Consider the following 25,432-nt stretch of genomic DNA (forward strand, 5'->3'; position numbering starts at 1 on the left):
GGCGGGAAGTGGTTAAAGTACTACCAAACGAACTACATCATTTTTTGAAAATTATTTTATAAAGCTTTCAGGAGATGATCAGAAAGAAAAAAAAAATTGTAAAAATGAAGTGGCGTAGGAAGAAATCATAATTTTCAAAAGCGCCCTGTGGACAGCTTTACCCCAGATGCCTGCAAACTTTTCTTTTATATTCAGTTGTGACATGATGCTACTTGTAGATCAAGTCAACATGTATTTAAAAATGTTGTTGCCTTGCAAAACGCTCTCAAACCGAGGTTTTACTAATATAAATATAATAAATAAATATATATATATATATATATACATATACATATATACACACATACATATACACACACACATACATATATATATATATATATATATATATATATATATATATATATATATATACAGCCCTAAAAATTTCCACTTGCATTTTGCGAGTGGATTTTGTGGGCTGGCTAGTGTGGGCTGCCTGGGAGGGGGGGGGAAGCGAGCACCGCCGGCAGCAAGGATGGTATGGTCATTCCGATCGTAGGGGAAGAGAGGAGAGCCGCCGCCTGGTTGATTAGAGCGCAGGGAACATAATAGCTTTCATTTCAATAGATGTGTGTTCCCCGCCGCGTGCCGTCATATACAGCCCCTCCCCCTTGTCCGGGGAACTTTGATAGACAGATCACCCATCCCAGGATTGGACGGGTGATCTGTCTATCAAAGTGCCCGGACAAGGGGGAGGCGCTGTACATGACGGCGCACGGCAGGGAACACACAGCTATTGAAATGAAAGCTGTTATGTTCCCTGCGGTCTAATCAACCAGGCGGCGGCTCTCCTCTCTCTCCCCCTGCACAGGTAGGCTGCACGGGGGACACAGGCTGCACGGGGGGGGGGGGGGGGTTCGGAGACACAGGCTGCACGGGGGGGGGGGGGTTCGGAGACACAGGCTGCACCGGGGGGGGGAGGAAGACACAGGCTGCACCGGGGGGGGGGGGGGGGAGGAAGACACAGGCTGCACCGGGGGGGGGGGGAGGAAGACACAGGCTGCACCGGGGGGGGGGGAAGGAAGACACAGGCTGCACCGGGGGGGGGGGAAGGAAGACACAGGCTGCACCGGGGGGGGTGGAAGGAAGACACAGGCTGCACCGGGGGGGGTGGAAGGAAGACACAGGCTGCACCGGGGGGGGTGGAAGGAAGACACAGGCTGCACCGGGGGGGGTGGAAGGAAGACACAGGCTGCACCGGGGGGGGTGGAAGGAAGACACAGGCTGCACCGGGGGGGGTGGAAGGAAGACACAGGCTGCACCGGGGGGGGGTGGAAGGAAGACACAGGCTGCACCGGGGGGGGTGGAAGGAAGACACAGGCTGCACCGGGGGGGGGGGGGAGGAAGACACAGGCTGCACCGGGGGGGGGGGGGGGGAAGACACAGGCTGCACCGGGGGGGGGGGGGAAGGAAGACACAGGCTGCACCGGGGGGGGGGGAAGGAAGACACAGGCTGCACCGGGGGGGGGGGGGGAGGAAGACACAGGCTGCACCGGGGGGGGGGGGGAGGAAGACACAGGCTGCACCGGGAGGGGGGGGGGGAAGACACAGGCTGCACCGGGGGGGGGGGGGGGAAGACACAGGCTGCACCGGGGGGGGGGGGGAAGACACAGGCTGCACCGGGGGGGGGGGGAGGAAGACACAGGCTGCACGGGGGGGGGGGGGGGGGAGGAAGACACAGGCTGCACCGGGGGAGGAAGACACAGGCTGCACCGGGGGAGGAAGACACAGGCTGCACCGGGGGAGGAAGACACAGGCTGCACCGGGGGAGGAAGACACAGGCTGCACCGGGGGAGGAAGACACAGGCTGCACCGGGGGAGGAAGACACAGGCTGCACCGGGGGAGGAAGACACAGGCTGCACCGGGGGAGGAAGACACAGGCTGCACCGGGGGAGGAAGACACAGGCTGCACCGGGGGAGGAAGACACAGGCTGCACCGGGGGAGGAAGACACAGGCTGCACCGGGGGAGGAAGACACAGGCTGCACCGGGGGAGGAAGACACAGGCTGCACCGGGGGAGGAAGACACAGGCTGCACCGGGGGAGGAAGACACAGGCTGCACCGGGGGAGGAAGACACAGGCTGCACCGGGGGAGGAAGACACAGGCTGCACCGGGGGGGGGGGGGGGAGACACAGGCTGCACCGGGGGGGGGGGGGGACACAGGCTGCACCGGGGGGGGGGGGGGAGACACAGGCTGCACCGGGGGGGGGGGGAGACACAGGCTGCACCGGGGGGGGGGGGAGACACAGGCTGCACCGGGGGGGGGGGAGACACAGGCTGCACCGGGGGGGGGGAGACACAGGCTGCACCGGGGGGGGGGGAGACACAGGCTGCACCGGGGGGGGGGGGAGACACAGGCTGCACCGGGGGGGGGGGGGGGAGACACAGGCTGCACCGGGGGGGGGGGGGGAGACACAGGCTGCACCGGGGGGGGGGGGAGACACAGGCTGCACCGGGGGGAGAGACACAGGCTGCACCGGGGGGAGAGACACAGGCTGCACCGGGGGGAGAGACACAGGCTGCACCGGGGGGAGAGACACAGGCTGCACCGGGGGGAGAGACACAGGCTGCACCGGGGGGAGAGACACAGGCTGCACCGGGGGGAGAGACACAGGCTGCACCGGGGGGAGAGACACAGGCTGCACCGGGGGGAGAGACACAGGCTGCACCGGGGGGAGAGACACAGGCTGCACCGGGGGGAGAGACACAGGCTGCACCGGGGGGAGAGACACAGGCTGCACCGGGGGGAGAGACACAGGCTGCACCGGGGGGAGAGACACAGGCTGCACCGGCGGACACAGATAAAGTCGTTGTTAATATTTATTTTTATAACTTCATTCTGCATAAAACATTTAAGTGTAATTTCATGAGATAATTTATGAGGGCGTGATTAGGGGTGGGGTACGGGTTGGGCGGGGCAGCTGGTGGCGAGTAACCTTTGAGGCCTGGCTAGTAGCTCAGGACTTTAAATTTTGAGCCCTGTATATGTATGTATGTAATATATATATATATATATATATATATATATATATATATATATATATATATATATATTAAAAAACACACACATATATTATATATAAATATATCACACACACAGCAAAATTATAAACGCAACACTTTTGGGTTTGCCCCTATTTATCATGAGCTAAACTCAAAGAACTTTTTCTATGTACACAAAAGGCCTATTTCTCTCAAAAATTGTTCACAAATCTGTCTAAAACTGTGTCAGTGAGCACTTCTTTGCCAAGATAATCCATCCACCTCACAGGTGTGGCATATCAAGATGCTGATTGGACAGCATGATTATTGCACAGGTGTGCCTTAGGCTGGCAACAATAAAAGGCCACTCTACAGTAAAATGTGCAGTTTTATCACACAGAACAATGCCACAGATGTCTTGACTTTTGAGGGAGCATGCAATTGGCATGCTGACTGCAGGGATGTCCACCAGAGCTGTTGTCCTTGAATTGAATGTTCATTTCTCTACCATAAACCGTCTCCAAAGGCGTTTCCGAGAATTTGGCAGTACATCCAACCGCAGACCACGTGTAACCACACCAGCCCAAGACCTCCACATCTAGCATCTTCACCTCCAAGATCGTCTGAGATCAGCCACCCGAACAGCTGCTGCAACAATCGGTTTGCGTAACCAAAGAATTTCTGCACAAACTGTCAGAGACCGTCTCAGGGAAGCTCATCTGCATGCTCGTTGTCCTCATCAGGGTCTCATCCTGACTGCAGTTCGTTGTCATACGCAACTTGAGTGGATAAATGCTTACATTCGATGGCATCTGGACCAAACACGGCGCGTTCAGTTGATGCCAATGAGCTCGATTTTGGTCTAATCTGACCACAACACTTTCACCCAGTTCTCTGAATCATTCAGATATTCATTAGCAAATTCAAACAGGCCTGCACATGTGCTTTCTTGAGCAGGGGGACCTTGCAGGCAGTGCAGGATTTCAGTCTTTCAGAGCGTGTTATCAATTGTTTTCTTTGCGACTATGGTCCCAGTTGCCTTGAGACCATAGACAAAATTCTCCCGTGTAGTTCTGGGCCGATTTCTCACCGTTCTCATGATCATTGAAATGCCATAAAGTGAGAACTTGCATGGAGCCCCAGACCGAGGGAGATTGACAGTTATTTTGGGTTTCTTCCATTTGTGAATAATCGTACCAACTATTGTGACCCCCTCACCAAGCTGCTTGGCGATTGTCTTGTAGCCCATTTCAACTTTGTGTAGGTCTACAATCTTGTCTTTGACATCCTTTGACAGCTCTTTGGTCTTGGCCATGGTGAAGAGATTGGAATCTGATTGATTGCTTCTGTGTACAGGTGTCTTTTATACAGGTAACAAGCTGAGATTAGAAGCTTTAAGCCCCGGTTCATACAGGGACGACTTGTCAGGCGACTTAGCCATCTGACAAGTCGTGTCCTGTTCTGCACTACGGAACCGTTCTAATAGGAGTGACGCAAGTCGCTCCAACTTAGAAAAAGGTTCCTGTACTATTTTTGGGGCGACTTCAGGCGACTTGCATTGACTTCTATACAGAAGTCGTTTTGCAAGTTGCCGCTGAAGTCGTGTGCAGGTCGCCTCTGAGTCGGCCTGCAAGTTGTGTTGCCCCTGTGTGAACCGCCAGTAAGAGCGTGCTCCTAATCTCAGCTCGTTATCTGTATAGAAGACACCTGAACGCCAGAAATCTTGCTGATTGATAGGAGATCACATACTTATTTCACTCATTAAAATGCAAATCAATTTATAACTTTTTTAAATGCATTTTTCTGAATATTTTTGTTGTTATACTGTCTCTCACTGTTAAAATAAACCTACCATCAAAATTACAGACTGATCATTTCTTTGTCAGTGGTCAAACGTACAAAATCAGCAGGGGATCAAATACTTTTTTCCCTCACTGTAGATATAAAGATCTAGAGCTATATAGACACACACAGTATCTCACAAAAGTGAGTACACCCCTCACATTTTTGCAAATATTTTATGAGATCTTTTAATGTGACAACACTAAAGAAATTACACTTTGCTACAATGTAAAGTAGTGAGTGTACAGCTTGTATAACAGTGTAAATTTGCTGTCCCCTCAAACTAACTCAACACACAGCCATTAATGTCTAAACCGCTGGCAACAAAAGTGAGTACACCCCTAAGTGAAAATGTCCAAATTGGGCCCAAAGTGTCAATATTTTGTGTGGCCACCATTATTTTCCAGCACTGCCTTAACCCTCTCAGGCATGGAGTTCACCAGAGCTTCACAGGTTGCCACTGGAGTCCTCTTCCACCCCTCCATGACATCACAGAGCTGGTGGATGTTCGAGACCTTGCACTCCTCCACCTTCCGTTTGAGGATGCCCCATAGATGCTCAATTGGGTTTAGGTCTGAAGACATGCTTGGCCAGTCCAGCACCTTTACCCTCAGTTTCTTTAGCAAGACAATGGTAATCTTGGAGATGTGTTTGGGGTTGTTATAATGTTGGCATATTGCTCTGCAGCCCAGTCTCCGAAGGGAGGGGATCATGCTCTGCTTCAGTATGTCACAGTATATATTGGCATTCATGGTACCCTTAATGAAATGAAATGACCATGACACTCCCACCACCATGCTTGACTGTAGGCAAGACACACCTGCCTTTGTACTCCTCACCTGGTTACTGTCACACAACACTTGACACGATCTGAACCAAATAAGTTTATCTTGGTCTCATCAGACCACAGTACATGGTTCCAGTAATTCATGTCTGCTTGTCTTCAGCAAACTGTTTGCAGGCTTTCTTGTGCATCATCTTTAGAAGAGGCTTCCTTCTGGGACAACAGCAATGCAGACCAATTTTATTCAGTGTGTGGCGTATGGTCTGAGCACTGACAGGCTGACCCCCCACCCCTTCAACCTCTGCAGCAATGCTGGCAGACCTCATACATCTATTTACCAAAGACAACCTCTGGATAGGACGCTGAGCACATGCACTCAACTTCTTTGGTAGACTATGGTGAGGCCAGTTCTGAGTGGAACCTGTCCTGTTAAACCGCTGTATGGACTTGGCCACTGTGCTGCAGCTCAGTTTCAGTGTCTTGGCATCTTCTTATAGCCTAGGCCATCTTTATGTAGAGCAACAATTATTTTTTTCAGATCCTCAGAGTTCTTTGCCATGAGGTGCCATGTTAAACTTCCAGTACAAGTACAACTTCCACAAGTATGAGAGAGTGAGAGCACACCTGCTCCCCATTCACACCTGAGACCTTGTACCACTAACAAGTCACATGACACCGGGGGGGGGCTAATTGGGCCCAATTTGGACATTTTCCCTTAGGGGTGTACTCACTTTTGTTGCCAGAGGTTTAGACATTAATGGCTGTGTGTTGAGTTATTTTTGAGGGGACTGCAAATGTACACTGTTATACAAGCTGTACACTCACTACTTTACATTGTAGCAAAGTGTCATTTCTTCAGTGTTGGCACATGAAAAGATATAATAAAATATTTACAAAAATGTGAGGGCTGTACTCACCTTTGTGAGCTACTGTACATGCTTTTCTTTGAATCTGAGGTGTAAACTTGTATTATAAATTTCAACAGGGAGAGCAGAATAGAGATGCATATTTATTTTTGTAAAAGTAATGTAATTTTACCAAGCATGCCAACATGCCTACTGAAGCCTGTGGCCATGCCTTTTTTTCTGAGAATATTGAAAGTTCATGTGTAGTAGCACTAATCCGTAGAATTGGATCTGTCTTCTTTCCTTCTAAAGGTTTTTTTTTTGTGCTTGGGAACCACATCACAGAGTCCACTAACTTTAAACAGTAACTACACCTACAATATGAATAATGAATTTATTCCAGTTTACAACAGGCTGGCCTGACTTTTTTTTTGTGTAAATATCCTGCATTGCTGTGAACAGGCTGTTTATGCCCACCACTAGAGGGTGTTGTATTAAGAATGCAGACTGCTCTGCATTGGGCTGAATGAAGCCTAATTTCCATGCGCAAAAGTTTGTTAGGAACTACACCCAGTCCAAGGACAGCTTAGGCCACGCTACTGAAAATAGGACTTCAGAAAAAGGTACAGTGGAACCTTGGTTAACGAGTAACGTGGTTAACGAGCGTTTTGAAAGACAAGCAACTTTTTAAAATTCTGACTCGGTTTTCGAGTGTTGCCTCGCAAAACGAGCAGAATTCAAGCTAATGGGATGTGCAGTACTGCATTTTGCCAGAGGTGCGGAGGCAACGGTGAAACTCGGAACGGTTCGGAGCCGTTCAGAAATACTCGGAAACGCTCAGAAATACTCCGTTCCCAAGCCTTTCCGAGTTCCATTGACTTCTATGGGGAAACTCGCTTTGATATGCGAGTGCTTTGGATTACAAGCATTCTCCTGGAACGGATTATGCTCGTAATTTAAGGTTCCACTGTAATTCATTTTATTGGCTATTTTTATGCAGGTACATAAAAAAAATAGTCTAAAACAGAAAAAAATTTAGTGCTCAATTAGATGTACACTCACCAGATGGCCCGGACGCCTTTAACTAAAAAGAGGGTAAAAAAAGAGTAAAGTAAGGTTTAGTTAAAGGGGTTACGGCCATCTGGTGAGTGTTCATATAATTGAGCACGATCAGGTGAACAAGCATTAAGTTGGTAATGGTTTTTAACAACATACCATATTGAAGAACAGTTGCATCGATCTAGAAGATTTTACGAACAGCATTTATAAGGACTTTCATTTACTGTCACTATTTTTAATGATTGAAATTTAGCACTTTGCACTTTATTTTAAATTGCTTTGTAGCATATGAATTCTACACTTTATTTTGTCCCACAGCCTATGAAATTTGTATTTTATTTTGCTTTACAGCATAAGAATTTTGCACTGTATTGGTATCTGGTGTACAGCATATGATTAGAGGTGGTCTCTTAGCGTCCCCCATGCATATATGATTCATAGTATAGGCTTTACAATTGGGGAGCAGCTTGTTTTGCTGTCACTTTGGTTTTAGTTGCACTTTATATTTTATTTAAAACAAAAACAAAAAATTCTTTAAGTGGTGCAAGATACCCCAAACACTTAAACCCTAACTCAATGCAGTCATTTGGCTTCCACTGAAGCACAAGTAAAACTGTAATTTTGAAGTCAACATTTCTGTTGTATTGCTTATTTAAATAACCAAGTCACTTGGATAATATTGACCTTACTGCATGAAATGAAAGCAGCTGGCACTGCCTGGAAGAAGCCCAAAAGAAAAAGGCAACAAGCTGTCCTAAGGCACCATCTAGTGTTAAAAAAGGGAAATGCAATAATTAATTCTGAATCCTAAGCTTACATGTCCTCAGGCTGGGGAAGAATGCACAAAGCAGACAGCAGTTTCAAAGCATCAACCATCATGGCAGGGACTGTGGGGTCCACGGCTTTTGCCAGAAGCAGGATCCCATCCTCTGTCTCCAGCACTGTTTTTATTCCAAACTATAAATGGGGGATGAGACAAACTTGTTAAGAAATGCTAAAGGACTATACAGTACAACAGAGCAATGTGTCAATTCACTCCAAACATACAGTATTTAATAGAAATGTGGGATTTTCTAAATTGTACTATTGTATTTCCATTCCCCAAAGGTTTTACTGTAAGATTCATTGACTTTACCATAATCATGTTCTATTACAGACTTTTTGTGGTATTCTATACAAAACACAGTTTGCAAAGATCATATGGATTTTGTTCTTGAAAAAATGCTACCTTCTGACTAGCAATTATTGTGGAGTGTGATAAAATGATAAAATGTATTCTATTCAGAATTACACAAAAGATATCGGCTCCAGGTGGCCAAAAAAAAAAAAAGGATAAATCAGAAGGCTTTCAAAAGTTAAACTGTCATGTAAAAATTAACTATTGCACATCTAAGAAATGCGTATGATAACTGAATTGATGCAAAAAGAATGATGGGATAAAACAAGCTCAAAAAGTAGCTCTGTCAGGTTAGTAACTTGAAACGTTACAGTATACAGTATGTATATACCCCCAAATGTTCCCGCATTACCGTTCTGTGTGCAGAAATGCATTGGCAAAATTACTGTTACAATTTTGAGAAATAAAACTTTGCCATCTACTTTTAATTGTGCTATGTATGCTCTGCTGCGCTACACTTGTTTGGAAACTAGTTTAAGTGTATTTTAGCAGCCAGTGGTGATGGGGATTTATAGTTCACTGGTAGCAGAAGAACATGAGGGTTAAATCTCTGCCTTGCTACTCATAAAAATTTAGATTACATAATAACAATGCATTTGATGCATGAATCACTCAGTTAGCACTAACAATCAAATATCTGTTATTTATTTTCTATGTTGCCATATAAACCCAAGAATCATCTTTTTTAATATATTGAAATAGCTCTGTGGAATATGTATCGGGAGCATTTGAAACTTATATAGTACTTTTGGTAAAATCCCCATTCTTATGACATTTTTCCATCCTACCCAGGAAAGCAGTCTCATGGAAATTTTCCTTACTTCTTCCTTGATTTCATTTAATAACGGGATGTAATTAATTTGACATAAGTCTTTCCAGGTCGCTGTTAGATATACCCCTAAATATTTAAATTTTTTCTGCCATTTAAATGAGAATTTTTCTTGTAAAACATTGTTCTTCTTTCTTATCTATATTGATATTCAGGATTTCTGACTTTGAATGGTTTATTTTAAAATTTGATAACTCTCCGTAATCTTTCAGTGTTTTCATTATATTAGGTAACGTTGTTCTTGGATTAGAGAAATAAAACAGGATATCATCCGCGTATGCCGCCACCTTATATTCATCATCTCCAATTTTCACTCCTTTTATATCCAATTTATTTCGAATAGTTGCAAGTAAAGACTCCAAAGTTAATATAAATGATAAAGGAGAAAGGGGGCACTCCTGTCTCGTTCTGTTGCTCAGATCAAATTGGAGGGACAGGGTCCTGTTCACCCTCACCGCTGCCGTTGGTTGTTTATAAAACACTTTAATCCACTGGATCATTCTTGGACCAATCCCTAACTCCTCTAATGTCAAGGACATGAACCCCCCCCAGTCTTTTCTGTCAAATGCTTTTTCAGCATCTATTGACAGAAATAGTCCTGGGGGTCCGTCCTTATTTATTTTTTGTAAAAGCAATGCAGATCTCACCACATTGTCTCTTCCTTCCCTTCCAGGGATGAATCCAACCTGATCCATATTTATCCATTCCGGCATTAAAACCTTCAGTCTATTAGCTAGGACTATAGCATACAACTTTATATCTTCATTCAGTAACGATATTGGTCTACGGCTGGAGCATTGAGCCACATCTTTACCTTCCTTTGGTACTACTGTAATGTAGGCCAACAAACAAGGATTCCTTTCTCATCCTCTTCCCATCCTCTAACGAATTCCAATTCAAGCATAGTTTTGGAGCTAGGAATTCTTAAAATGTTTTTTTATAATAAATGGCTGAGAAGCCACCCGACCCTGGGCTCTTTCCTCTCCCCACAAATTTTAGTTATGAGTTATGGGTCTTTCCAGATTTAACAATTTTTCTGCTTCTAATTTAAGTAATTTAGCTTCTTTTAGATACATTTGCATCTTTTCCTTTCTTTCTAAAGTCTTTTATTTTTTCCTTTTCTGCTCTTTTTGAGTATAATGCTTTATACAACTTTTGAAATACTTCTGCAATCTCTGATGTTGAATGTACTAAATTCCCTGAATAATTTTTTATTTTTCCTATAAAAGTTTTAGATTTTTTCTTTCAGTACTCTTGCCAAGTATTTTCCCGGTTTATTCCCCCATTGATATCTTTCTTTACTTACTTTATTAAAGGTTTGTCTTATTTCCTGTTCCATTAAACTATTCAATTCATCTTTCTTTAGCACTATTAGATGCTGTGTCTCATTTTCCTTTCCCTTCTTATGTTTTTGTTCTAATTCATATAGTTCTTTTAAGATATCATTTATTTTATTTGAGCTCTTTCTTTCTTTTTTTGAGACCCTATGGCTATCAGGATACCCCTAATGTAAGCCTTATGAGCTTCCCATATCGTGGCTTCAGCGACATCCTGTGTCTATTTATTATAGGTTTATTATAAGTATTGTTCCATTTCTTAATTTTTCTTTTGATCCCTGAATCCTGTATTAATGCATCATTTAATCTCCAGGCATTTACTTTATTTTGTTCCTCCCCTATCTTTATTTCTACTGTTATGGTGCATGATCTAATGTTATTGTCTCTATAGATGTTTTACCTATTACCTCCAACAGTCTTTGTTTTACCAATATATAATACAATCTAGAGTATGTCCCGTGTACGGCGGAATAAAACGTATAACCTCTCTAGAGTGTTGAATTCTCCATATGTCTATCAGTTGACTTTAATGGTGTTTTTCTGATTAACTTCCGTTGATATTCCTCCTTTTTCCCTACACGGGACGATACATCAAGATATGGGTCTATAGCGAATTTAAAATCTCCTGCCACAATTACTTTACCACCTTTAAATTCCATCAGTTTTCCTATGGTCTGCCCAACATATAATACTGAGTTCTTATTATGGCAGTATATATTTGCCAACGTACATTCCATACCACGTAGTTCCCCTTTCAGAAACAGGTACCTACCATCTGGATCTACTTTCCTTTCCCTTGCATTGAAAGAATTTATGTTTTGAGGCAAAGGCTGGCCACACCAAATATTGATTTGATTTGAATTTCTCTTCTGTTTATTTTTATCAATTAACAAAATGGAAAGTAAATGAATACTTTCATTTCTAAAAGCATTCTTAATTTACAGCATTTTGGTATATGACCGTGCTATTGTAATCTGAGTACATTTATGTTAATGACAGGCTGTACATTGCACATGGGCTGGCAGGGTGGAGTAAATATGGCTACAGTTAGGCTGAACGGGCTCAGATGACTAATGTACAAGAGCCCTACATGTGATTTAGGATGCCATTAATTATACTCACATTATTGTTCATAAAAGCCTTTAAACATCTGATGATTTCATGCTCACTTTTAGAGTCACGGGATCTATAATAAAAGGATACAGAAATGAATTCTGATTTTAATAAGAAACACAAAACAAAATTGAATGGCTAATTTGTGTTTAGAGTCAACTATTCTGGCTGCCAAGTACATTTAAGAGATTTGGTTAGCATTCAGTAATTAATACTTTACATACAGAAAACACAGAAGAGTAGAAGAGTGACTGCAGTAAAAAAGTGGTCCATCAATTCTGCCCCCATATATACAGGTGCATCTCAAAAAATTAGAATATCAAACAGTTAATTTATTTCAGTAATTCAATTTAAAAAATTAAACTCATATTTTATATAGATGTGTTACACAGAGTGATTTATTTCAAGCATTTTTCTTTTATTTTGAGGCTTATGGCTTACAGCTAGTGAAAATCCAAAATTCAGTATCTCAGAAAATTAGATTATTACATAAGACCAATTAAAAAAAAAAAAAAAAAAAAGATTTTTAATACTGAAAAGTATGTCCATGTACAGTATGCACTCAATACTTGGATCAATGGATGCGATTAACCTGTGGCACTGCTGGTAGTGTTATGGAAGTCCAGGTATCCTTGATAGTGGCTTTCAGCTCGTCTGCATTATTGGGTCTGGGGTCTCATCTTCCTCTTGACAATACCCTACAGATTCTCTCTATGTGGTTTAGGTCAAGTGAGTTTGCTGGTCAATCAAGCACAGCAATACCATGATCATTAAACCAGGTATTGATTCTTTTGGAAGTGTGAGCTGGTGCCAAGTCTTGCTGGAAAATGAAATCAGCATCTCCATAAAGCTGGTCAACAGAGGGAAGCATGAAGTGCTCTAGAATTTCCTGGTAGAGGGCTGCGCTGACTTTGGACTTGATATAACACAATGGACAAATACTAGATGACATGGCTCCCCAAATATATAAAACTCCCCTTAAACTAGACCAAAAAAATAAAAAAATCCTTGTCATGTGTTATGTCACATTAAATCACACAGGTGTAAATGGGAAACTACAGCCCATTTAGATTTATGCGTGTGCATAGAGGTGCTTTTTTTGTAGCATAAGGCACATGCATAAGGCCAACATGCTTTTCCTTTGATTGTTGATTTGCATTACTGACGTGCAATTTTTTTTTTTTTTTTTAATTTTAATTGGGAAGTCAGACTTTAATTAATAAAGACAAACATGTAAACATCAAACATTTGACATGTACATATGATGCAAGCATAATCACAAGCAGTACACCTGTAAACTGTTCCATTCTTCAACTCAGAATTGCTAACCTTAAGAGGCGAACCTTTAGTAAGGTCGCCCCCCCCCCCTCCCCCCGTATATCCTATGTTTCTTTATTTGTACACCATACATATGTATTAGAGTATTCAAAACAGTGTTAACAATACTCCGCAAACTCTATGTACAAGTCTCCCGATCTTCCAACCATCTGTCCCATATCCTTGAGTACTTTTGTGTGCATCCTCTATGCTTATATGCTTATAGATCAATTTTTTATATGGAAGAGATTTATATCCCTTTTCCAGCTTGATAATGTAGGAGTAAGGCTCTGCATCCTGGTTCTAGCTATCACTTTTCTAGCCATAAAGAGAACTTCATAGAGAAAAGTGGTTTGAAATGTATCTATATCTGTATCCGGGAGAAGGCCCAGAATACATAATTTTGGGTCCAATACAACTGGGGACCCCATTTTATCATGTAGGAATTTAATCAATTGAATCCAATATACTTGAAGGGTAGAACATTCCCATATTAAGTGATAAAATTTGCCTGTCTCACAATCACACAGGGGGCATGTTAACCTACGTGCAGGTTGGAACTTGGCCATCTTCTTGACTGTCAGGTATGCTTGATGAACAATATATAACTGTGTCAATCTATCCGAACGTTTAGGTGATGTTGTTCTAACATTTTCTAATATTTCATCCCAGTCAGAGTCGCTTATAGCTCCCATATCCTTTTCCCCATCTTGATTTGGCCTTTTGGACCACTGATGTTATTCTTGGCATTCTAATGATATAGTATAGGTTTGATATCAGTTTTTGAGATACTGATCCCATAATTATATCTAGGATTTGGGAGCGTTCAAGAGCAATAGTAAGATCCCTAAATTGAGAGGGCAGCGCGTGACGGAGCTGCAAGTACCTAAACACTAGCTGTTGTGGAATAGAGTATTCATCTTTGAAGGATTGACATGTTTTAGGCCGAGAGTCAGCCATTACTTGGTGGAGATATAGTATCCCATACTTAGCCCATATGGTAGGGTCTGGTACTTGTTTAAGTTCTGGCAAATGGTTATTAAGCCATAAGGGGGTGTGGGAATGTATATGCCCCAGTTTAAGCTTCTTTAAAGCTATTTCCCATATTTTTTGATGGTGTAAAAGCACGCCATCATTATAGCGGGAAGTTCTTTTACTAACCTGACCTCCCCGAAATATAATTTGTAGAGGAGATGCTAATGAACTCCCAGGGCTATTACACACTAACATTCTATAGCGTTGCATTTCGGTCTTATGGAAATAATACATATGGGATAACTGTGCAGCTATATAGTATTCTTGCAGGTCTGGAAGTGAATTTCCTCCCATAGTTGAGGGATTTTTAAGAATGTGCCAGGCCAATTTGTGTACTGACGTGCATTTTTAAAGCAGTTTTGAATTTAGAATTTGGAATATTGTTAACAGCCATGGACCAAGGCTTGATAATACTGGTGGCCAAAGCATCAAAATACATGGTTTTGAGGTGTTATTCACGTCTATCGGCCTCCCAAAGCACTAAAATGCCGATATGAAACTTGCATTTTTATAAATGTGCTGCACTGCAGCAAGGAGATGAGAAAAGGCTCTATTTTTTTTTATGGAGAACTTGGGCACGGTGTTTTAGCACACTGTAACGTGTGTGTTAAAACACAACAGTATTTGTTCCCTTGGTATTTATTTTATGGCATTCAGACCGTGTGGAAATCTGAGTGTAGCTGCAAAACAATGCTTAAAATAGGATGCTTTTTTGTTTTATGCAAAAGAAAGAAAGGATTAGATCCTCTCAGATTTTGATTGCCACCTTTTCCCCACTTGGGAGATGTTTCTCTAATGTGTCCTGGAAACAGATGTTTATCTGAACAGTATAGCCAGGTACACACTAAAAGTTTTTATTTTTGTACTAACACAAGTGATGTTAGTGCAGCGCTCGCATAACACACTGATCAGCGCTCAGTTATTGGCTGCCAGCATGGATCGGTTCTGTTTTTTGCAGCATGCCCATTCGACAAAAGTCGGTCGCGAGACCAGTTTCCTCAGCTGTACACACAGCCCAAACATTGACTGGTTCCTGCTAAACTGGCCAATTTTTGACCCATGTGTACAAGGCTTAAGAGAGAAGTATGGGTTTGGGGGTTTCCCCCCACATCATACTTACATAGGTGGACCATGCTGCATCTGTCCCTCGGCGCCTCTACACTGCGAACCGATTGATCAAACATACCCGACGGATCGGCTCTCACAATATCAATCAGCAGCTCTCCACTCTGCTCCTCCATGCTCACTGGAGCACTGAGCTGTGGAGGGGCAGGGAGCGGCCGTCTCAGGCTATCAGCGACTCTCTGAGAGGCTGAGACAGGCATCAGACCTGGCAGATCCAGACTTTGTCGCGATGACGTGGTGCCTGGACTGATTCCTGTGACGTCAGCAGAAGGCGGACTTCAGTCCAGTCTCTGCTGAAAACGGGTTACAGAAGTGCAAAACGAATTGCACTCCTGTCCCCCCACAGGAGATGCCCAGTCAAACGAGCTTAAGTTGGACTTCTCCTTTAAATGTGGGAAAGTCCTTAAGGAAACACTTCACAATGAAAATATGGAGACTGCAATTGCTCAAATCCTTCTGATAATGCTAACTGCCTGGCTTTCTCCACATTTTTTGAGTCACGTATTCAGAACAAGGAATCACCAAGTGAAATCAGAACATCTATTTTTAGACAGTGGTTCAGACAATATTGAAGCTAGGGGACAATTTTGGAGATCATATTAACATAACAAGTTAGATGCAGTAATTGCACAATTAAATATCAACCTGGCTGTCTGATATACAAGAACAATCAAGTCGGGAAATGAAGCCCTACCTTCCCAATAAACCAGCTCAGCTAGTTATACTTCAGTGTCTGAGCGGATTAGTAGTTTGATAACTAACTCATGATATTTATACAATGGAGAGCATAAAGCCATCCAAAAGTCCATACTTACGGTGACTTATCTTCTTGTAGCCTCCTGAGGATCTCTAATAGACAGGAAAGACCTTCTGCACCAAAATTCTGTACCCAGCTGTAACAAAAAAATAAAAAAGATAACTAGATAAAATTAGAAATATTAAATTAACATTTCACAATATTGGGTAAAAGGCAGGCCTAAATGGCGAGTGCGTTCTCAAAATGAATATGACAATACTGGAAAAAATATACATATGACAGCGATTACTAGGAAAGTGATTACTAGGAATGGTTTATTAAAAAAAAAAAAAAAAAAAAAAAAAAGATCTGTTTTAACTTCTTGTTTTGGGGGAGAGTTTTTGTTTAGCATCTTATATGTAGAACCTCAAACTGCTAGCATTGTGCTTGAAATTCTAGTGTATTTGTGATATCCTTAAAATAAACTTTTCTGACAAAAAAAATGAAGGCTGACATGTCTCATTCTGTAAATACTACCTGTCTGGCAGTCACGCTAATATCCTGACCAAGTCATCACAAAAAACAGAAACTTCAGGCTGGGGTTAATTTCCTAAAACTGAAGAGCGCAAAATCTTGTGCAGCTGTGCATAGAAACCAAACAGCTTTCAGGATTTTTTTTTTGCCAAAGCTTAATTGATTGAACAAGCTGAAGTTAGAAGCCAATTGGCTACCATGCAGAGCTGCACCAGATTTAGCACTCTTCAGTTTTAGCAAATCAATCCCTTTGTGTTATTGACTAGATTCCCATGAACAACGGTCATACATGGGTCGAATTCCAAAATAATTTTCTTTCAAAAATCCTAAGAATTTTTATTCAAATTTTGCATCATTAGTGGACCACAGCAACGGACGATTTTTGTGCAGCCAACTAATTTTAGTGATCAGGTATGAAAAACAAATTACTTTGTAATCGATGATGGGAGAATCGTGCAAGAAATATAATTGAAAAAGAAATCTGCATGAGCGCAAAAAAGGATAACTCCCGGAAAGAAAAGCCACAAATTCTTTTCAGTAGCAACATGAGGTGAAATTGAATCCTTGGTTGGTCGAATTTTTAAATCAATGGTGATACCATCAGATCACAAAACGCACATTTCCGATTTCCAAAATAAAAATTTCTTGGAGTTCGATCCATGTATGGCCGGCTTTATTTTGTGTAAAGTAAAATACTTTAAGAGTTTAGCAGCAAAAGCAAGAGATAATTGTCAGAATTGGTAATGCAGGTGACAAGATCTCATCAAATACAAAACTTCCTAGAAAAACTGGACTATTCATTTTGTGAGCATTTGGGATCAGCTTTTTGCTGCTTGACTGAACCAACAGTAAAGTAACAGTAAAATCTTAGCCATGAAAAGTCCTGCCCAGGAGAAGACACCACAACTATTATTGCCGTTATTTAATTTTACTTTGTAATCAGGATCTCACTTTACCTAACCTCATTTCTACAATTCTAGGTCAATGAATAGTGGAATGGCAGTTGATACAATTTAAATATAAAATCAGGGAGGTGTGTAGAAGAAGCTTTATTGGCTAAGTAATGGCTAAGCAGCGGGTGTTATATTATTTTGTGGTTTCCTTTTATAATAAATTTTGTGGTTTCCTTCTTTATGACTTTTCAAGTTTTGAGCCCAGCTCCACCTTTGACATAAAACTCAAGTTTGTAGTCTTAGAACGCATAAACATAAAAAAGCAGCTTCCACTGCAATAATGCACCTTCTCTCCAGTGCTGCACCTCAAACAATTATTTATTTTTTTTTTTTTTAAGTTAAATTTGTATTGCGTACTTCAGCAAGGCAGTAAATACCCCAAACAAATTTACCAATCTGTCATTCACCATGGGTCCTCTTTTGGTTTTATGACACCGATGGGGGATTCAGAGAAGCAAAAGGGAGGGGGGCAAGGGTCTTTGAAAACATGGAACTGAGTTTTAAAAAGGAGTTAACGCCATCTCAGTTTATAATATTCAATTTAAAGCGGGTGTGAACCTCAGGTATGAAATATGAACAAAGCATATCCCTCTATAGTGTGCACTTGTCTCAATTGCGAACACTAAGTGTCACTTTTGTCTGCTGTTTCGTTCAGCTGCTATCAGCATAAAACTCTTCTGTCAAGTTTTCCTGACACCAGGAACAAAAAGGGTGGAGGAGGGAGCTCCTGCTGATTGACAGTTCTGTTACTGTGTGAAGGGGGTGTGTCCCTTCCCTCCAATCAGCTTAGAGCTCTCCTCACTGAGCTCTGTAGAGTGTAAGTTCAGCTCTCTGCTCCCTTTTTTATCAACTCTCAAACAAGTTTTATAAATTATGCACTTTTAAATGGATGTAGAGAAGACTGCAGATAAAAAAGGTACAACTTATGTAGGATGACTTGTTTCATCTGTGTATCACCTGAGGCCAGTCACTTCACTGGGTATATACGCAAGGGTCTACAACCACTTGAAACTAATATAAAGTATATTTTTTCTATTGCAAGGTTCTCACTTTCCTTCACAGAGCTGAGCTGCTTCACTGTTTTGAGCATTAAGCTGTTTATTTAGATATAGTGAACATTGCTATGACTGAGCTTGATGGCAGAAATTCTGGAGGCTGTCTGTGTTTGAGTCCAAACTGATCTAATATAAACACCCAACTTGATGGTGAATCTTCCTTGCACGGGATGATGAACTGCTACACAAAATGAACATCTCCCAGTGCAACTTTAATTTGGATAATCTGAGTTATTCAGTTGATCTATTCCACCACTGCTTACCTGACAGGATTGTTATTGAGGGACACTCTCAGAGATTCCAAACAAGCCAGAAGATTTGCATCACTAAGTCCAGATTTCAATTCCTGGATATACATTTGTGCTGACCTGGTGCTTTCCTTCTTATTCATCCCCTGTGTTATAGGACACAGAAACAAGATGCATTAGAGTCTGCATTAGTGTACAGAAAAGATGTAAGATCGGACATCTTTTATAGGTTTTACATTTGCAATCCACATATTAAAATACATTATTCTCAACTACTATATTCTAAAAGCAAGAAAGCCTATATGCTACCTGGTTAGTGGAAAGTTTCAGAGGTTGGGGAATGAGGGAGAGCTCTGATGTAGTTGGCAGAGAGGAATTGATAGTATTCAGGCTATTTAAACAAATTAGGGATTCAAGACAGATCATCAATGTTTTAAAAGGGCCCAGATTAGCTGGTTTTCCTCAATCTACAGTGAACTGTTAGATCTTAATTTTCCTGGAATTTATTCAATGTTCTTTGCGTTAATGAATACACTGATATATTCTATTCAATAGAAATAACTTTGGAATGTCAGGAATGTTAAAGAGGTATTAAATCCAGGCTCAGAACTTTGGCCTATAATAAAACTTTGAAAATGTCTAACTTGTAAGTACCTTTGAAACCGATGCCATTTAGGAGAGTTAGGTGTTGGCTCTGATTGATGACATCACTCACGCATGTGCAGTTCACTGTGCATTCTCTGCACACTGCTTGTGCCACGATTGCAGAAAGCAGTGTCGGGATGGTGAATCTGTTGCACATGCATGGGAGTGAGGCCATCACAGTCCAGCTAGTCAAGTGGCCGGAGAGCACGAACCTGGAAGGAAGACCTGGCAGAGATGGAAGCACCAGGAACATTGACAGCTCAACACTGGATGGCTTTGTTTCAAAGACCAATCTGTCATAATCTGCTAACATGTAGTATACCCTAGAACATTATGGCATCAACCACCTGGGCCCATTACAAAAAACAAAAAAGTGGAGTTTAAAGTGATATTAAAGTCTTGCTTATTTTTGTTTAAATATAACAAACATGTTATACTTACCTGCTCTGTATAGAGGTTTTTTCACAGAGCAGCCCAGATCCTCCTCTTCTTGGGTCCCTCGTCGGTACTCCTGACCCCTAAATCCTGCCGAGTGTCCCCACAGCAAGCAGTTTGCTATAGGGGCACCCAAGCTGAGCCGATGCTCTGCCCCGCCCCTCTCTCTCATCATTGGCTCACTGACTTTGGCACCCAATGGTGCCCATTGCTGTCTCAGCCAATGATCCCCAATGCCTGCCAGTGCCATCAGTGATGCCTATCGATGCCATCAGTGCCCCATCAGTGCCATCTATTAGTGCCCCATCAGTGCCATCTATCAGTGCCCAGCAGTGCCGCCTATCAGTGCTACCCATAAGTACCTATCAGGGCCGCCTATCAGTGCCCCCCATCAGGGCCGCCTATCAGTGCCCCCCATCAGCGCCGCCTATCAGTGCCCCCCATCAGCGCCGCCTATCAGTGCCCCCCATCAGCGCCGCCTATCAGTGCCCCCCATCAGCGCCGCCTATCAGTGCCCCCCATCAGCGCCGCCTATCAGTGCCCCCCATCAGCGCCGCCTATCAGTGCCCCCCATCAGCGCCGCCTATCAGTGCCCCCCATCAGGGCCGCCTATCAGTGCCCCCCATCAGCGCCGCCTATCAGTGCCCCCCATCAGCGCCGCCTATCAGTGCCCCCCATCAGCGCCGCCTATCAGTGCCCCCCATCAGCGCCGCCTATCAGTGCCCCCCATCAGCGCCCCCCATCAGCGCCGCCTATCAGTGCCCCCCATCAGCGCCGCCTATCAGTGCCCCCCATCAGCGCCGCCTATCAGTGCCCCCCATCAGCGCCCCCCATCAGCGCCGCCTATCAGCGCCCCCCATCAGCGCCGCCTATCAGTGCCCCCCATCAGCGCCCCCCATCAGCGCCGCCTATCAGCGCCCCCCATCAGCGCCGCCTATCAGTGCCCCCCATCAGCGCCGCCTATCAGTGCCCCCCATCAGCGCCGCCTATCAGTGCCCCCCATCAGCGCCGCCTATCAGTGCCCCCCATCAGCGCCGCCTATCAGTGCCCCCCATCAGAGCCGCCTATCAGTGCCCCCCATCAGCGCCGCCTATCAGTGCCACCCATCAGCGCCGCCTATCAGTGCCACCCATCAGCGCCGCCTATCAGTGCCCATCGCCCGTGCCCATCGCCCGTGCCCATCGCCCGTGCCCATCGCCCGTGCCCATCGCCCGTGCCCATCGCCCGTGCCCATCGCCCGTGCCCATCGCCCGTGCCCATCGCCCGTGCCCATCGCCCGTGCCCATCGCCCGTGCCCATGCCACCTTATCAGTGCCCATCATCAGTGCCACCTTATCAGTGCCCATCGTCAGTGCCACCTTATCAGTGCCCATCGTCAGTGCCACCTTATCAGTGCCCATCGTCAGTGCCACCTTATCAGTGCCCATCGTCAGTGCCACCTTATCAGTGCCCATCAGTGAAGGAGAAAAACTTATTTACAAAATTTTATAACAGAAACAAAAGAAAGCTCTATTGTGGGAATAAAATGATAAAAATATCATTATGTTTGGGTACAGGGTAGGATGACCGCGCAATTGTCATTTAAACAGCGACAGCACTGAAAGCTGAAAATTGGCTTGGGCAGGAAGGGGGTGTAAGTGCCCTGTATTGAAGTAGTTAACGTGATTGTAAAAGTCTCATCTTTTTTTTTTTTACAAAAAACAAACAAACATGTTATACTTACCTACTCTTTGCAGTGGATTTGCACAGGGCAGCCTGGATCCTCCTCTTCTCAAGTCCCTCTTTGCTGTAACTGGCCCCTTCCTTCCGTTGAGTGCCCCCACAGCAAGCAGCTTGCTATGGGGGCACCTGAGCCGAGCTGCAGCTCTGCGTGTCCATTCTGACACAGAGCTGGGGCTCAGCCATACCCCCACTCTCTCCCAATTGGCTGACTTTGATTGACAGCAGTGGGAGCCAAAGGTGCCACTGCTGTGTCTCAGCCACTCAGGAGGGAGAGTCCCAGATGGCCGAGGGACTCACGGACATCGCTGGATAGAGATGCGGCTCAGGTACATATTAGGGGGGCTGCTGCACACAGGAGGCTTTTTATCTTAATGCACAGAATGCATTAAGCTAAAAAAACTTCTGCCTTTACAGCCACTTTAATATGGTAAGTTTACTAACCAATGAATAGCCAAAAAATCTATTACACAGTGCATGGTAGAATATAAACACTAAGGTGTCATATTGAGAGAGCATGCCCTGTTTTTTGCAGTAACAAGGACACACAAGCCAGTCAAGCCCAAGTCAGGATCTAACTACATGGAGTAGAGTGGAGCAATTAGCTAGACATCCTCAGAACCTATGATTTGTCTGTACTTTAAGTCCTGGTATGTAAACATTAAAAAGAAATGACTTATTCATATCTAGGTTGCATTATATATGTGTAAACTATAAACATGAGAACTTCTTACAGTTGAACCCCAGACACTAAATCCTAGATTGCTGCATACTTGGCACATGTTCATGCTTTATTGCATCTCATGTGGCCTTACACTTCACTGCTCCAGAAAAAAGGTAGCTTGTGTCTTGCATCATCTTCAGTTCCTATGGTTGAGTTCAGTCACTGCTGCCTCCTTTCTATGAGAAGGGTAATCGGTCCCCTAACTGCCACTTGTTTATTCTATTGAGGCAGTGAAGTGATGACATTGCCACATCTGCAATCCTCAGAAGGCAGACATCAAAAGTGCAGGCTGGAGTAGTGTTTTCAGGCAATCTCTGCCCAGCACCAATCTGCTCTGCACAAATGCACCACAATTGTCTCCTTGCCCATAGATCCTTCCTCCTGGCTGCAGCAGCTGTGGGATCATTTGAGTCTCTGTAATGACTAAAAGGGGCCAAAAATACCAACACAATGCTAGATCAAGAGGACACAACACAGGAGAAGAGGTAGGTTTGGGGTCCATTTTAGCTGCTGTCTGGAATTGGGCTTGAAGGTAAAGGACAACTTACAGCTTTGGATGTATGTAGATACTGGGAGACCATCTCTCTCTTTATCATCATATCCTTTGCCCGTAAAGGCTGTTGCTTTTCCGCATTGAGATTCATGTCGTACTAGAATTCATAACAAAGAAAACAATATCAAAGTTTGTAATGTCACAATTTGTAACAAAGAAATCATGGATAAAGTATGAAGACTGTAAAGTAGTATTTTCACTGCTCTTTAATAATAATAATTTGTCTCTGGTATGATGCGTAGAAAACAAACGATTATTCGCTTTGGTGCTATCCGGTAAAGGCCCGTACACACAACACAAAAATCAGATGGAAAACTTTGTACAACGAGCTGTCTGACGATTTTCGGCCCGTTAGTATGGTGCTTTAGAAAGCCAATTTCATTAGTATGGTTTTCGTACGAAAAAAATCATAAGAGCAAGACTACGCATGTTCAGAAACAAATACATACAAAACTGTTCAATACATTGGGGTTTATTTACTAAAGGTCTACTTTCCACTACAAGTGCACTTGGAAGTGCAGTCGCTGTAGATCTGAGGGGGAAATGCAAGGAAAATAAAAACACAGCATTTTTGCTTGTACACGATTGGATGATAAAATCAGCAGAGCTTCCCCTCATTTCAGATCTAAAGTGACTGCACTTCCAAGTGCCCTTGCAGTGGAAAGTGGATTTGCCTTTAGTAAATCAACCCCATTACGTCACTTCTGAAGCTGTATTCCGTCGTACGAACATTTTCATATTGTGAGTAACCTCTTCACTTTCGACATGACTAGTATGTCACAAAAAACGGACGTTGGGTCGTCTGAAAATCTAAGAGTGTGTACGAGGCTTTAACCAGGCCATTTTGTTATAAAAGTAATTTAATAGCCATTTTGCCTATTAAAGTCTTAATAGGCAAATTCAGGCATTTGCAATGCATTACAGAAATTTTTTTTAAAGTGTATATCCAGTCAAAAAAGGTTTTATTTTACATTTTTGGATCTTAAGTGGGGGGAAGGTTAGAACCTTATCAGTTTTTACTGTACTCTACGGTCCGGTTATGGAAAATTTCCCTATCTTCCTTTCCTGGTGACAATATGCCACCAAGACAGAAAGGATAAGACATTTCCAAGAGGGACACAGATGCATAGATGGCGATTAAAACACTTATTTATTTTTTTTAGAAGAGACGGGGAGGGGGACTAGAATTCCCATTAGCACTTTATTGCAGAGCGATGTATAGCAGTAGCCAGCAGGCGTTCAGATGGTGCTTTTGACACCTCCAGACTTTTTATTTCTTACTTAAAAGCGGAGCCCAAATGTGGCCGTGGAGAGGAAGCAAACAAGTGGCGCTTCCCCTTTTACAATGCAAAACAAAGCCACAACTGCGGAGCCAATTGTAGTGGCAAACTTTTCAGCCAGTGTTAAAATTGCCACCACCACAAAGCAAAGTCTTACAGCTGCGGCATATGTACAATCCTGTCAGGCTGCCTGTGTGAAAGAGCCCACTGTTGTAGCTTTTTCCTCACTTTCTGTGCGAGTGACAATGTTGTTACCAGGGCAGATCTCTCATTTGAGTCTTCACTTCAGACTGCAATATACTATGAAAGGTGCATACAATTCCCTTCTTTACACACAAATTGGCTGGAGTTACACTTTATGAGTCAAACAAGCATTTCAGAACACTACATTTTTTTTCTACTTGCTAATTAGCCCATACAGTTTATGTATGGTAATTGTGAACTACCTACTAACAAATTCAAGTTCTTGGTTTATTTTTCCAGAGAAAAAGAGAGATGAAACCGGATTTTAAGTCCTAAAGATGCTAAACATTAAAGGCTCGTTCACACCATACCTGCATGAAAAATGATGAAAAAAATCGTGCAGATTTCACTTGCAGACAAATCCGTTTACATCAGTTTTCATGCAAGTTTCAGTCAGTTTTTATGCATGTTGACATCAGTTTTAATGCGGGTCAGTTATGTACCCAATTTACACCAATGTTAATTTCAGGTCAGTTTTTTTCCTGTGCAGAAAACTGCATACACTTTGCAGATTCCTGGGCAGAAAAAATCTGCACATTGTGGTGTGAACAGGGCACAGAGAGAACAATTTTTTTTTTGTGCCCTTGCAGAACGTGTGCAGAAAAACTGAAGTCTCTGCACCATGGTGTGAATGAGGCCTTAAGGTGGTCCAAGCCACTGGCTGAAGATCACAGCTATATAGTACTGGGCCAACTGTCCATTAATTCTGAGTTAAACCAACAGGTTTCTTGAAAAGCTCCCACAGTCTACTTTTACATTGGTACCTCCATGATCACATACCATCATGGCTTCACAGCTTTTTACCTTGCATAAAAACA

At 43.2% G+C, this 25,432-nt stretch overlaps 1 protein-coding gene across 2 annotated transcripts in view; it reads right to left on the bottom strand.

Moving 5' to 3' along the window:
* The window catches only part of LOC141132489 (protein diaphanous homolog 1-like), a 281,186-nt gene that overhangs the window by 130,063 nt on the left and 125,691 nt on the right, over positions 1 to 25,432 (bottom strand). For both annotated transcript variants that reach the window (XM_073620954.1, XM_073620953.1), the window contains 5 exons: positions 23,087 to 23,188; positions 19,031 to 19,161; positions 16,305 to 16,382; positions 12,022 to 12,085; positions 8,374 to 8,513 (listed from right to left, as the gene is read on the bottom strand). In XM_073620954.1, coding sequence (XP_073477055.1) covers positions 8,374 to 8,513; positions 12,022 to 12,085; positions 16,305 to 16,382; positions 19,031 to 19,161; positions 23,087 to 23,188 — 515 coding nt within the window. The remainder of the gene's footprint in view (positions 1 to 8,373; positions 8,514 to 12,021; positions 12,086 to 16,304; positions 16,383 to 19,030; positions 19,162 to 23,086; positions 23,189 to 25,432) is intronic.

The sequence above is a fragment of the Aquarana catesbeiana genome, linkage group LG03 (genome assembly GCF_042186555.1).
Source record: "Aquarana catesbeiana isolate 2022-GZ linkage group LG03, ASM4218655v1, whole genome shotgun sequence".
Lineage (NCBI taxonomy): Eukaryota > Metazoa > Chordata > Amphibia > Anura > Ranidae > Aquarana > Aquarana catesbeiana.